This window comes from Ciconia boyciana, chromosome 3 (assembly GCF_034638445.1).
Source record: "Ciconia boyciana chromosome 3, ASM3463844v1, whole genome shotgun sequence".
Lineage (NCBI taxonomy): Eukaryota > Metazoa > Chordata > Aves > Ciconiiformes > Ciconiidae > Ciconia > Ciconia boyciana.
The window spans coordinates 120878428-120893990 of record NC_132936.1 but is presented as its reverse complement, the minus strand read 5'-3'; the positions used below and the strand labels follow the sequence as shown (position 1 = coordinate 120893990).

Below are 15563 nucleotides of genomic sequence, written 5' to 3'. Positions count from 1 at the left end.
TCATATAGTTTTGTTCAGTGCGGTAGCTTGGCTAAAGCCATAATCTGGAATTTATGAGGGATTGTGACATATGTCCTCACAGTCTTTTGCAGACAGACGTGAGCCAATGTGCCAGCCTGACTAGAAGCTGTGTGCCTATGATGAGGTTGAGGCCAAGATCAAGCTGTTAAATTGTACCCTTGTCATGGCTTACTAGTGTACACCTGATGCCACATCAACTGGCTACATGACTTTTGCATGTCTTCAAGTGTAGGTGGAAAAAGCTGATGTCTTCCTGCAGAAGACTGGGAGCCTCTTTTGATAAGAAAGTAAGAGACTGGTATGGCTTGTCTTAATTTGCTGTAGCTTAGGTGTGACAGACATTTATGAAGGTGCTGAACTATTACTTCAACTAGGATTTGCTGGCTGGGGCTAGTAACAATTAGTGATCGCACATGGTAGGCCTGTCAACTGCTGCTCTCTGGATGTGGGAGTCTTGCATCAAGTCTGAAAGTTAACTACCACGTAAGGATACTGGTTTAACTCCCTTGATAAGGTAGGGGGATCACTGATGCAGTTTAAGCTCACTGAGCTCTCTGGATCATATTAACCAACTTTCATGCATAGCTGCATTTGCTTCATGCATAATTAAACACTTGATTACACATGTGTTAAAAACCCAATCATTGGAAACCAGATAAGCTTGGTTTCCCTTTTTAGCTTCACTAGAGCTTAACTGCTCACCATGTAGAAATGTCTCTAACAAACCAACTAATGTCCAAATGAGTTGTTGTAGTACTTACTCTGTGAAGTGATATGTGGCTTTCTCTGTGAGAGGGCATCCAGCTGATGTGCCGTTGGAAAATCCAGTTGACACAGAATTCTGCAGCCCTGTAGGAAGTGCTGCATATAGACGTCTGTGTTACGACGCACAGAAAATGTTGTTCTGTGCTGGAGAGAAGGCTTAACAATCCAGTTTATATTTAAACTTCTATTTTACACAGCTTTAAAAACCATTGAAATTACAATTTTATGTGTGGCTCCATTTCACTAAGAAATATTTTCTATTTAAATGGGAGGGAGGGGGAAGCATAATGTTTGTGCACAGAAAAAGTACTGAGACTTGCAGCTGTTGCGTGTTGACTTGGCATGTCTGCGGAAGTGTGCATCACAAGGGCCTTTACCAAAGTTTCCAGCTGTTTTTTTTGTGGAAAGGATGCTATAGAATGCACATCTTGCAAAATTAAATCTCTCAGCCTTGTGCTGGTATAGCCAATACATTTATTTCTGAGAGTGGAAGTAGTTCTCTACATGCACCTTTGTACTAGTAGCATCTCTGGGAGTTCATGATCAAACACTGAGTTAGAAAAGACTGCCCTATAGTTTACCAAGAGGATCCTGTCCAAAAGACTCAGTCCATCTATAATGCAGATATGAAGAAAGTGTAGAACTGGTTGCGCATCTGTCTTGCTTTAAAACATTTACCTGCCTTATCTTGCCCTTTGCTTTTTCAGAGAGGCTTGTTTATGCAAATGTGGGCCTTTTTGATTGTCTCTTTGTTACTGATGGTTAGTCTGTAAAGGTGGTGTCAGTTACTTGTTTTTCATTTGCTGCGCAAATAAGACTTGTAGTTGAAGTTCAGCCTGCATTGGATTTATTCCTGTATGCTTAATGTCAGCTTTTCTATATGAATAAGGTACTCTTTTTAAAAAAAGACACTGCTCTCATACAAACATATTGTGTGTTGCAGTGCTGTCCTTTTGTGGGAATACTTAATGAATCTACATCAACTGAAAGCAAACCCCAGACTTCATGTAACTGTCACTGAGGGTATGGATCAGTTATATATTTAAAGAAAAAGCAGAGTTCCATCTTTTTTTTCCTTCCCTTTCTGCATTGCTACCAGACTTCTTACACGAGAAGGTTTGTAAGTGTATTGCAAATAACTAAATCCAGACAGAATAGGCGATGCACACCAACATATGCCTATATTGACTTAAGGGCTTTGAGGTTTGGTGTGTCTTTTTCCAGGCAGACATGCAGAAGAAGATAGAGCTAAATCTTTCTCCTAACTGCTAGTGAGTTTGTAACATCTTGTGAGTTTGTATTATTTTCTGTTTTTCAAGTCCTTAAAGTAAGCAAGTATGACTCACAACACTAATGGGTTGTGGTAGAGCCCTTTTCAAATATCGAAGGTTTTCTTCTGTGCCCTGCTGTTTGGATTGAAGCCCTGCTGTTTCTTAGGGTAGCAAATTACATGTGGTATCTCGGGGAGTAGGGGAGGGGAAATGCCACGAGGTAAGCGCTACCCACCGAGCCTAATGTCTTCATGCGGAAAATGTTATCTTTTGTACTTGCATAAAAACTTACTTACCTGTCCCCTGGTACTAGAAAACTAAAGTTCCTGCTCCCATCTGGTAAGCAATTGTCACTATACCTCATACAGAGAGGTTCTTGAATGACAATGCCATGAAATATTTGCTGACAGTTTTGCAGAAGTTTCATAGTTTGCTGGTAGTAACTTTTTATTTCCAAGCTCCACAGTAAGTACTACAAAAGGCTATAATGCTCGACTAGAGAAGCTGTTGCTTAGCAATGGTGTAGGGAATTCAGAAAGCAGAAAATGTAGAATAAAAATTGTCTGACTGCTTAGTAAGCTAATGAATGAAAGCTAATGAATTTGTGGTTTCCCACTATAAACTTACTTTAATTCTGCTTGATGCTGTATGTGCTGTGCACACCTATTAAAAATGGGTTTTCACTTCTTGGTAAATAAAATAGATGCTGCTGAAGACCTAACACCTGGTTGCTCATGAAAAGGCATTCTTTTTCCAGCTAGTTGCTAAAGCTGAGTGAAGGAATACTGTCTTGTCTTGGTAGTGTAAGTCTTGGGTGAAGGCTCATGGTTATCCCAGGAGGTACTGGATTGATTTGAACATACCTGGAATAGACGTGTGAATGCTATGATATTACCAAGACACCACTCTTGCAGTAAAGGCGATCTGCTTTGTCTTTGAAGGAATCTAGCGAAGTAGCATCACCTGTAGTCTTTTAGCTTTACAGAAAAGTAGCAACATATTTCTGTGAGGCAATGAACAGTCGTCTAAAAGTGTGTAATATTTTTTTCCTCTCAATTTTTGAACTTCCATTGTTAATGAAAAGCTCTCTGTAGTAGAGGGAGGTTATAAAGTAGGAACTGAGTCAGGGATGATGCAGTGTAGTTCTTGCCTCCATGTGACCTTGGTTGACCATTTCATGTACTTCAGTTACAATGCACACTGCTGTTCTGGAAGAAGGATCTGTGTATCGAAATTCTTGCTATCCCTCAGATTGAGGTACTGATAATCAGGCTTGGGCAAGAACTTAGTAAATATGCTATCCAACAGCATTTTTATTCCAGTATATAGTCACAAAGTCTTGAATCCCTCTGCAGGCTCACATTAAAAAACACCACCAAACAAGACAGTGATTGAGTGAGTTTCTTTAAATACACAAAGCACAGCTCCTTCTGGGTCACAGCTAAACCAGCAGCCATTCCTATGGACCCTAAATCATGAAATCTGAAGCCAGCAGAAGCAAGCATAGCAACCATAGCAGCTGAATGCTGACTCTCCAAGTAAACACACAAATACCCTAGGGCCTCAGCCTACTTAATGTCGTGTCTTTGCTGTCACTGTGCATGCCACTGAAGTGAGAAGACTTTGATTTATGAATTGACAATTGTGTGTCCCTGCAGACCAGGTTGCATCACAAATAAGAATTGAGAATGCATTCCTTTTCTTGTTCTCCTTGTTTGTTATTACTGCTTTCTCAAACTTTGGTCTTCGGTACTTTTGCACTCCATACCGAGTCTTCCCTTGTCTTACAAAAACTTCAGAAAAAGGGCAAGATTCTCTTTTCTCTCTCCTTCCTCTGCTCCCAGACTTAAAGGGGTATTTTGCCTCTCAGTTTTGGTTTTGGGGGACATACAGAGCTGTGTGGGATAGACCGAGGAAAAGGTTGGAACATAACACTGTAAGGACTATGCAAGACCCTTGTAACACAAGAATAACTGTATTTTGCATAAGCCTTGTGTGGGTTGTTAGGACTGACTGGCTATTCTTCATGGTACACCACTCTCTCTCTTTAATGTGTAACATAGTCTTCAATGGCTTCAATTCAGTCATGTGGCTAAAAAGTCAAGGCTCATATTTACAACCCTGTTCTTGGGCTGCAGATAGCCATATCACTACCTTTAACTTGGACCAAGTGAGTTAGTGCTGGGCTTTTTGCAGTAGCTTTAGATGGGTGTGTTACAGCACTGTTGAACTCAATTATGGTGTGGTTCATTGGATGGGGGCTTCTCAGTTAACCAGTGGACATCAAGTGATGCTCAGGACCTCAGATAGGTCCTGAAAAACCTTGAATGGGAGATACCGTGAGCTCCTGACCTGGAAGATGGGACAGAGTGCAACCTCAGCAAACTTGTGAGTGCTACAAAACTGGGAAGTGTAGCTGATGCACCAGATGAGCCGCGAAAATGATTAAGGGACTGGAGCATGTCTTCTGCAAGGAGAGGCTGAGAGAGCTGGGGTTTAGCCTGAAGAAAAGACGCCCCAGATGGCATCTGATCAATATTTATAAACATATGATGGGAGGGTGTAAAGAAGATGGCTCCAGACTCTTCTTGGTGATACACAGTGACGGGACAAGAGTCAATGGGCACAAGCTGAAAGAGGAAATTCTTTCTGAGCATAAGAAAACACATATTTACTGGGAGAGTGGCTGAACCCTGGAACGGGTTGCTCGGGGAGGTTGTGGAGTCTCCATCTTTGGAAATACTCAAAATCCAAACTGGGATTGGGCAACTTGCTCTGGGTGACCCAGTTTTGAGTGGGGAGGTTGGACTTGACAATCTCTAGAGGTCCCACTCAACCTCGTCCATTCTGTGATTCATAGTGTCTGTATGCCTCATAAGCATCGTACTTTGCTATAGACCTGGGCTAATCCAACTATGCCACTTCGTAATTAGCTGAAACAGAGCATGTTGGCAGAATGTGCAGCCAGGGAGAAGGTGGTGGTGTTCATCATCAAGTGCCTTTGACTTGCATGATGTGCTGCATTTTTGGCTAGGTAGAGAGTGATTTGTCTGCAACAGATGTTTCCTCCTTGTGCTCAGGTTCTGATCTCGTTTAAGTCCAAGAAGTGATAGAGCAAATCTGTACTACAAATCTGAAGTACTAAAGTGCATCTGTGAAGGCTTTCCCCCTGGTGATGGAACATATGGAAATAATGCTTCTCTTGATTTAGATAAGCAATTGCCTTTCCTTTAGAATCATCCACAGTTAGTAGGAGTAGAAGCAGGCATGTAATGTAACAGATTTTACAATCTGTCTTTTCTAACTCTCCGTAAGCCTCTACAGAAGCAAATGGAATGGAAAGCTGTGTTAAATGTGAGGTTAGTAATTGCTAATAGTTTGTCATTTTTAATCTGTACAAGACACTTGTAAAAACAAAGCATTAAAAAAAAAAAGCTCTGAAGGGAAGACTGCACAGAGTATGTAGCAGAATGGTTGCTGTACCTTTCCTTGTGATCAGGTGCACTCTTAAAGCTCACTCAACTCCTTTGTTTTTTTTCAGCAGCCCAAGAAAAGTGGAGCAGTGTCCCAGTCCAGCCTCTGCTGAGGATTCTCCTAGGAGTGGAAGGGCTGGCTCTTGTCTGGGGTCGATGCTGGGACTCTTGCCCCTTGCTCAGGTTCATTTCCCAGCACTGTTTCCAGATCATGTTATAGACTGCTGTTGGAGAAGCCTTCCATTTAGGGATACATGTTTCTACTAGTAGCTGTTGTAGCAGGGACGAGAGAGTGGGCAGACTTATTATTTATTTTTAACTTGGAATTAATTTACTTCCTTCAGCTGTGAATTCTAAAGCTGACTATAAATGATGAAACTCTCCCATTTTCAGCTTTGTTTCTTGCAATCCAGTCTGTTACTTTTGCTTTTATGCACTAGAGGAAAAAAAACATTAAGTCGTCTGACTTGTTTAACAAAATTTCATTTTAATACCGCAAGCCTGTGAGCTTAGCTGCTGTAAATCCTTTTCACTTGTTCTTTGATTTCTTCTCTTATCTGCTTTTACTCGTGGAGTGCCAAGAGCCATTTTCTTTGTCATAGGTATCGCTCTATACTATGGGGTTTTAATAACTATTTTTAGTACTTTGTGTGTACTCTACTCTTTCATTAGCAAATAGTTTTAAAATAAAAATGTGTGTTTAGCAGAAGCTCTTCCAGCTGTAGGTTTTTCTCCTCCCTTTGGTTGCAAGCTCTTTGGTATTGCTGTAGGGGTTGCTGTAATTGGATGTCTGAGACCTTTTTCAAAAATTAAGATACTTGAAACTGTACTAGACTTTAAAATCCCGGATATTTTAGCAGTGACTGAGTTTCAGAGTTGATTTTACAATGGTGTTAGGTTTGTGCCATCCTTTTCCATTGCACCAGCCGAGCAGATTCATGCCCTTTATTTGGGCTCCCTCTAGTGAGCTGTTCTGAAAGTCTTTTTTCTTAGTTCTGAAGAACTTCATGCGTTTTCTTTCCAAGCACAGTTTTTGCTCGGTAAATCTAATACGTTTTTCTGCATATGTGTAAGATGTGAGGGTTCTTTTCCCTTGATGTGAGATAAAAGGAGTTGTAAGTAAAGCTGAGGGATAGGACTGCCTATTTGCTGCACTTGGCGTTAAGACCTCAGCTGATGAACTTCATACTTCAAGAAAGATGTGGCTACAAAGAGCTCAGAGGTGTTGGGAGCATGGTTAAAGGCTCAAAGAGTGTGACCTAGGAGAAGAAGCTAAAGGAAGTTGGGTTGTGTAGACAGAGGGATAGAAGGTGATGGAGTGGATCTGGAGGAAAAAATGGTGGTGGGACAAAAATTTTCAGCTGTTTATGGTGAAGATTTTTGACTCTAATATATTCCTCAGGCTGGGGAGGGGGGCAGGGAGAGGAGGACCTAGAGCACTTGTGGTGTCTCCACTGTTGTGCATCTTTAAAAACAGCCTAAACTAAATAGATTTTGGGAGGGATGTGACAGGATCAACTCTATCCTTTGTGCATGTGGGTACACAGATAATTTAGTGACCATTGACTTTGCTTTCTGATAGGAGCTACAGTAAGCTTGTTTGCAATACTAAAGTTGAAAAAAAAAAAAAGCTGTTTTTATTTTTGCTTTATTTCTGTATTTGATATTTTCAGTATATTGCCACATTTCCCTAGCAGATGCTGTTTCTTGATTTATTTATTTTTTTACTGTCAAAATCGCCCCAGAGAAAGGATGGATAAGATCTGAATTGGGGCTAGTTAGGCAGCGGAGGAAAGTTTGAGAATTATTTAGGTCAGAAAACTGGCAGAGGGGCTGAGTAGGCACTTGGGAAAGAATTCAAAACTTAGTCTTATGAACTGCTTTCACGTTGGCAGTTTCCTTAGAGTTCTGCTAGGTCCTCACCTGCTTGTGAATATGCAGATTTTTGGTGTGTGTGTAGGGTTGCTTTACACCTCAGTGTCTCACTTTGCAAATTTGATTTAATTTCTTTCCTTTCAAATGAATAGACTTGAAATGACTGTAGTTATGCCTACAGTCATTTTAGGATAGAGTTTCTGTTGTGCTCTGAGTGGAATTTAGAAAGGCATTTCAAAAGTTTGTGAATATACCACTTACCCTCCTCCTTAATAGTTTTATTTTATGTGCCAATTAATTCTGTGAATTTATCTGAACCTGAAAGCTCTAAATGGTTGTGAAATCTGCCTATACGGGAGAGCATTGCTTTGTTGATGCTTTGAGTGCAAGGTCTTGAATTAATTAGGACCCCTTTTGTTCCAGAGGCAGGGCTGGCATTAACTGGTCCTGGGAAGTCATCAGGGATGAAGACTCTGGGATTGCACTGTCTCAGAAATCAGATAACCAGACTTTACATGAACATAATTCACATTAAACAAAAAAAGGGTTTATTTACTTTTGACATGCATACATAATTGTAATGAAATACCTGAAATGTTACTGTACTTAAATTGCAGTTTAAGTCCATTCATAATTCTGTTGTTCACAGAGCATACATAATTGTTTGCACAAAATTTGAGATTAAGGAAGAAAAATGAATAACAAAATTCACTGTGCGAGAGTTGGGGGGGAATCAAGATGGCCAAACTAATGCTGATTACCACTGCTTTGTGAGAGCTCATCCTGGGTTTCTATTTCTTTTTTTTTTTTTTTTTCTAGGAGCATCTCCCAGTAAAAGCCTCTATTTTTACTTTTTCAATGGAGATGTACATGGGGTAGAGGTGGGGGCAGAGTCTTATTCCGGAGGGAAGGAAAGCCCCAGAAACGGTCTCCCTGGGGGTGTACAAGCATAAAAGCCCCAAAAAAGCAGAAGCTATTGCTCATATTTATAAGAATGCCACAGTCCTATTTCAACAGCTATTTTAGCATTTTACTAACCATGGCTTGATTGAAACCAGTGATCTGAAGGCATCCAGGCTTCCTGTGCAGGTGCTCACTACGTGTTCAGTTTTGCTTGTGAGCCAGGAGAGCTGTGGCAATGAAGGAGACAGGAGCAGTTCTTCCAGCAGGCAGGGAGCCTTTCTTCCTGCCAGTCTTTACTGCCCAGCTGGATAATCTTAAACACCTTCTAGTGCCTCTTAAATTTTACTGTAGCTATGCTGGGATTCCTGGGGAGGTACTTCAGAAAATTCAGTCTCTCTTATTCTGCTTGCTTCTTTGTCCTGAAAACTTCTCATATTCACAGCCACAGACCAAACAAAATATTTTCTTGTCTTGGAGTCTGTGATGCCCCCATCTAAAACTGAGATGGACTTTGTTGTAGCCTTGGTGTAGTGTGGGTTTAGTTGGTGGGGTTTTTGGGGGGTGTGTTTTGGAGGTGTTTTTGTTGTTTGTTTGTTTTGGTTTTGTTGTTGTTGTGTGTGGTTTGTTGGTGGGGGTTTTTTTAGGACTGGAATATATCTGAATCTTCCTAGCTTTCCAACTGTTCTGCCTTTACAGTGTATTCCAGACAACCAATGTGGAGACAGACTCGAAAGTCTGATTTGCTTGGCGAGCAGGATTTCTTATCTCTAAAAACTTATGCCTTTGAGTCTAGAGGCTCAACTCCTGTTTTTTTATCTTGTATTGAAGACTAGGTTACATAGCAACTACTTCAGCGGATTTATTTCTTGAAGATGTATGTGAAGCTGTTTCATTAATGAGAGCAAGAAATACTCTCATTACGCTCCAAGTGCAAGGTAAATCTGTCACTGCTAGGATTTTTATGAATGTGCTAGTATGTACACATGGTGTGCGTCCTTTGCAAAATATGCAATGCCCTAGAATTGCTGGTTTGTCCTTGCTGAGTTACAGTACCATGAATTACAGGATAATACCTACAGCATTTGAGTTTCTTGGGCATATATGAGGACTTACCATACTTACTCACATATCTGAGATTCATCATTACCTTGGGAAGAGACTTTGAAGTAAATGAGTGCAGTTTTTTTTTAATCTGAGAAGCAGACAAAAATGTGTGTGGTGAAGGAAGATATGGGAGACAAAGGCAGGAAGCGAGTTATTTGTAATGGCCAGGAATGACTTCACTGTCCCTGCCAAGATGACTACATTGATTACAGGAGAAGAAAATATCCCAAATCAGATACCAGTTTTGACTTTGTTAGGAAATGTTGTTTGCCAGCCCCAGAGATCGAACAGATGGCAAAAGAAAAACAGTTGTCTCTCCTACAACTATTTGTATGATATTGGGATTACTTTTGTAATCAGCAGCATATTAGTAGACTTGTTGAGGGTCTTTGTGAACAAGACTTGGCTCTCCACAACTTCCATCAGTGTTGAGCATCCTTCTGTAACAACCAGAACGAAATAAAGTAAGTGCAAGCTCAAATCCTCTGTTAAATCAGACCTTTATTGAAAGAAATGAGGGTAATCTATCAAAGATGTACAAGGCAGCATATGCTTTTACTGCTGAACTGTATTAAAGACAGTGGTCATCAGGGCTCTGCCAAGAACTGTGGGGCAGGTAAGGGACTTGCTGAAGAGGATGTGGTAGATCATACAGCAGTGGGGTGGTTTTGGTGGTGTTTTGTTTTCATTTTTTGTTTTGTTTTCCCTCACGAGGCAGTGAGTTTACTTTTCTGTGGGGATGCTTTTCTGTGGGGAAGGAATCTCAGGAGAACCACACTCAAGTATATTCAGTGCTTGCAGAGTCAGAACTAGAGGTGAACTTGTGAAGGCTGGGGAGGATAGAAAATGGGGTGGCAGCGCCAGTGTGTGCAACGGTGTTGCATGGCACCCTTCAGAAAGAGTTAGATGACCTTGCTGGTGAGTTGACTGAGGGACATCTCTGCTTTCCCTCTGACTCAGAAATTAGTGGTAATGAGAATTAGCTTTTTTATTGTGTGATATCTGCTGTCTTCATGGCTCTTCCTGGTGGAATTTTTTTGTTATTTGTTTTTGTATCATATTGGCACAAATACTGTGGTATTCAAACTGGTTTTAGTTTAGAGAATTCAGCGTGTTTGATTCGATGTTAACTAGTGTTGCAGTAACTCGGGCTGAAGGTGGAGGGGGAGGATGATGGTGTGCATTTTAAATTTGGCAGAGCTCTAGTAGGATGCACACTGGGGAGTGATGGGGAAAACAACTGTCCTACTTGCTGGCAGAATGCAGTTAACATGAAAGCAGATAATAAATCAGACTCTGTAAATCAGTCACAGAGGCTGATTTTTATTTTAATACAACTCAACAGTTAACTGCAGTGGTTGTCTTCTGTGGAAAAATGGATGAACAGTATAACTTTTAGGTTAGAGTGATACAAGGCTCTCATGATAATAAGAACTTGATACTTTTCCACAGAAACACTCTTTGCTTTGGTTAAGACACTGAGGGTGAGCTGGTGGCAATGGGATAGTTGCTTTAGGAGCCAAATAGAGAAATTAAACTCCTGAACACACACACTTGAATACAAAACTACCTTTATGCTGATGTATGTCATAGTGGCAACATATATCTTTTGCTGGAGGTGGCATGGTTTGCACTAGACATGTGACAGCCAATCTAAAGTAGAATTGAGTGACACTAGTTATTTTGAAGTGGTTGAGATAAATGGTGATTTCTGATACCAGTCATTTGTGCTGAAGTTAGAAGAGCAACATCTAAAATAAATGCAACTTTCTTATTTCTACTTACGGCTGCTTGTAACACTGACAAATTTGAACAGGTATACTCAAATTGGTGGCAACTGATTAAAATGAAGGTTGATGTAAAAACTAAAGGGCCGAATTTGTTTGGATGACTTCTACTGTCTCACTAAATCTTCCCTGGTTTTTTACTTACAAATAAATTTCACTTGTTCTGAAGATTGGGAACTGTTTCCCACTTAAATTGCCACTTTAGCAATTCAGCTCTGTTTCTGGCCAATATATGAACTCGAGTCTTTTGAGGCACTCGGCTTGTGTCACAAAGAACGATTTTAAAAAATAATAATCAGTTAAGCAATCTTTCCTTTGCTCCTTAGTTCTTTGCTAATGATGTGGATGTCTAACCTAGTCTTGCATTGTTAAGCTTTTGGCCAATATGTGTTTGTAGAAGTGTTTAACTGAACTGTTACATAAATTGAGTATCACAGAATCACAGAAGTGAGATGCAAATACTCTGAGAGTATGATGCAAATGGGGTGAATTGGTGATGCAAAAATTAAGAGTTTACCAGAATAAGGGACCTATTATAACAGTGGTAACAAATTTTTTGAAAGCTAATGTGTGCTGTGTCTTCACCCCCCCGTTCTAGTTGAGCAACTTAAGGTGGCAAAGCTCCAAGTGTTAAATTTGGTGGTGTTTTCGTCCAGGTTTTTCTTCTCCCCACTACCTGCTGCCAGGGCTAGTTCTGAATTTTGGGGCCGTTGGCAAACGGAGTGCTTGTGTGTTGTACGCATTTGGAATAATACTGGGTTGGATAAATTATTGCCTCAGTAGGAGGATTTTCTTAACTAATTCTTCAATTTTTGTAATTTGCACCCTTGTGGTTACCAAAGAAAATTATTTGATGGATCTAGCTCAAAAAAAGTGTTTATATTTATTCGGTTTTTTAATCAAATGGTGTGTGGCAAGGAATCAGTGCTTCATAGTAGCTTGTATTTGAAAACAAATAAAAAGCAAGTAGTGTGATTTTAGGGAAACACTGGTATCTTTGTGGGACTGGTGCCCTCTCGAGGCGAAACCGAAAGATGCTGCAGTCTGAAAGCAATAGTGTAACTGGAACTGCTGATACCTGCTCTGGACTTCTAAATAGTGATCTTAGACCCATGTTTGTAATCTGGTTTTACTGCTTTCTTGGTTTGTAGGTGAAAACGCTAAAGAAGATCTGCAAGGGAAGAAAAGTCTGAGTGAGAAAGTTTCTCTCTATAGAGGTGACATTACACTGCTTGAGGTTGACGCCATCGTTAATGCTGGTAGGTGGTTAAATGATTTACGTTATGTCTTGAAAATCCTTTATAGCACCATGTTACAAGTTTGAACTTTGAAAAGTTGCATAAGATTGGTATGTTCTGTGGAAATCTGTTGGAAACTAGGTATTTTTCTCAATTTCTCTATATTGCATCTGTTCATCTTGTGTGCCTTTACTGTGACAAGGATTATTGCGAAACTTTAATAGCATGGTCAGTGAGGGGAAAAAAAAAAGATCTTATATCCATCTTTTGACTTAACTTGAGTAGCTGATATGTCACACTTGATATTGTAGAAGGCTGAATTTTTATACTAAGCTACTGCAGTACATTCCAGTCTGTTTTTATAAATCAAGCCATTTGTGGGCTAGGTAATGTGAAAACCTTAACAATAAGGTGATACGAAAAGTGAATTTCTGTTTTATGTGGCTTGAATATTTGCTTTCTCATAGGGAGATGGTATTTTTCAAATTTTTGGTTGTGATCTAGAGAGTTTTAAATAGAATCATAGAATAGTTCGGGTTGGAAGGGACCTTTAAAGGTCATCTAGTCCAACCCCCTGCAGTGAGGACATCTTCAACTAGATCAGGTTGCTCAGAGCCCCATTCAACCTGACCTTGAAAGTTTCCAAGGATGGCTTTAGTTTTAGTACCTCTTCTTGCTTAGTGACCATGTCTCCATGTATGTGACTAAGGTGAAGAACTGCACGTAGCATCTTCTTGTGACAAAAGAGGAGGGGGGACATGCCTATGCAATTAATTTCTTTGTGCATTGGGTTATAATAAGCTAATTTGGCTGGTCGGGAAAGGCTATGGGAAGGTTTCCCCCTACACACACAGAATATGGTTTGTGTGTCTTGAGGCTGGAATTTTGCTCCCCCCCCGCCTCCAGTATTTGGCTGGCACTGTCCTTAATTGTTAGGAGTATTGATTCGTTTTCAAGAACTAATTTTTGGTATTATTCATTTATTGGAAGGAAACATACTGCAGTATGTTCTCTGCGATGGAATAAAGCACAGAGATTCCCAAGGTTGTATTGGCCAAAATTGATGTGTTGGCTTACCACACTAAAAAGCTATGTGGAGATACTGGCTCATGTCTCTAAAGAGTACAGAAATGTTTGCTCATGCAGTGTGGAAGTTAGTAAACAGACTCTCTTAGATTATTTGATGTTGTTTTTCTCTGCCTGAATCCCCACTTTACAGTGGAGACATGCTACTGGGTTTTGTGGAGTACAGGCAGAATCCTTAGTTATCTCAAAATGCATTTTTGCAATCCAAGTAATGAGGACGGTATTTCCATGCAAACGCTTTTAATTAATCTTCTAGTTTACTGATGCACAAAAGCCTTTCCAAATTACAGACAAACAATATGGTAGCATCCATGTAGTAACATGATCCTCTCCTCACTGTGTTAGCAAAGCCTCTGAAGCTTTAATATTTTAATTTTTTTTCCCCTGATTCCTTCAAGATGACATTTCCAGTAGTGCTCTTGCTGACTTCCGTACTTTATTACTCTACAGTAAGTCAATATTAGCATACTTCTCTCGATTTATATTTAGATTCTCTTTGTTCATAGGTCTCCCTTGAATTACAGGCTGGAACTGGTTGCAGATTAGCTTCAGAATGGGAATACTTTACTTTTCTTGATTTAAAGGGTTTTTCTCCCTTTCTCTTGAAATGTCCAGAAACCTATATCCCAGGCTGCTGGTGACATTATCTACCTGTAAACTTCCCTGCCATCCTGGTAAGGAATGCATCTATCTGAGTAGAAATAAAAAATAGAACCCAATTAAAATCAACACACATTAAGATGTCATTTTGAGGAAAGGATTAAAGACCACTCAAAACCACACATTAAAACTGAGGTTGAAAGACCTAAAGAGGGACATAAGACTCTTCAAGTATCTAGAAAGCTATTGGCAAAAAGAAAGAAGTTGTTTCTACTGTTGTCTTCTGTAAGTAAGTTAAAGAGAAGTTGGATTTGGGCTTAATGAGAGATTCAGATTAGATGTTGGCAAAACTACTTATTGGAAGGGACAGCAATACGAAAGCTGATGCGTAGCAGCAGTCCTAGGTGAGGACACTGATACGGGTTGTTTTTTGAGATTCTTCTAGCAGTTTTCTTCTGTAATCTTTTATAGTTCCTAAAGTGCATAATATATTAACTATTATGAATTGTTAATATCCTTTAACTAAAATACTAACCTATAGTTACCTTGAAAAATCAAATATTCTCTATATGTCAATGCAGTAATTAAATTTTAAGAGTAAGCCTTTGATTTTGTTCATGGTTTCAGTGTTACTTTGTTTTCTTTTGAAGTTAAACCTTTAAAACTTATTGTGGAGGATAGCTGGAAAGCTAAACGAGGAGGATGTTTTCATTCAAGATCTATATTATCTATGCAAAAAATACAGTTGCTGCACCGAGATTTTTTTTTTTAAATCAAACAAAAAAGTTTCAGTGAAATTGTAGTGTCTCTTGGATGGTATCTAAAAACACGTTTCTGCACTCTATGACTCTTTTGCAAAGAACTCCATTGTTTTTCCTTCTGCAATTAAAATCATCCCAGCTTCAAAGAGCTAAAGCAAAAAGTAGTCGTGTCCTGTTTCTCCTTTGGAAAGCTCAGTCTTGCAGGTGAGCACCATAAGATGTTCCTATGTAACTAACCCAATCCCCACAGTACCAGCTTCTGTCCGTAAGTTGAATAAAATGCAGCCCATCAAACATGGAATAGGAGATGGACTTTTTAGAGGTAAATCTGTGCAAGTTCTTTTCATACATGAAGCCTTTTGGTTTCTTCAAATGTTAATGACTGACACTCTCCCGAACCCAGGGCATGCAACTGGCAGGGGGAAGGAAGAGACCCTCTTGAAGCGTTCTCTCTAAATTTAGGAATTCCATTAACTACCTCCTGTAACAAATAGTTTAACACACAGCAAGTCATATATAAATTAAAGCAACAGGAAGATACTTAGTTTGAATTTTAATTTACATTGACTTGTGCAAACAACAAAATATGCCTTCAGTAAAGGGAACAGTATGGCAAATTCTGGGGCTGTGGAAGGGTGCCAGGTGGTTCAAATTGTCTCCAGATTTGGATACAAACATA

General features: G+C 39.8%; 1 protein-coding gene across 5 annotated transcripts in view; it reads left to right on the top strand.

Moving 5' to 3' along the window:
- MACROD2 (mono-ADP ribosylhydrolase 2) overlaps nt 1-15563 on the top strand; it is an 897148-nt gene that overhangs the window by 12727 nt on the left and 868858 nt on the right. For all 5 annotated transcript variants that reach the window (XM_072857426.1, XM_072857427.1, XM_072857424.1 and 2 more), the window contains exon 3: nt 12351-12458. In XM_072857426.1, the coding sequence (XP_072713527.1) occupies nt 12351-12458 (108 nt within the window). The remainder of the gene's footprint in view (nt 1-12350; nt 12459-15563) is intronic.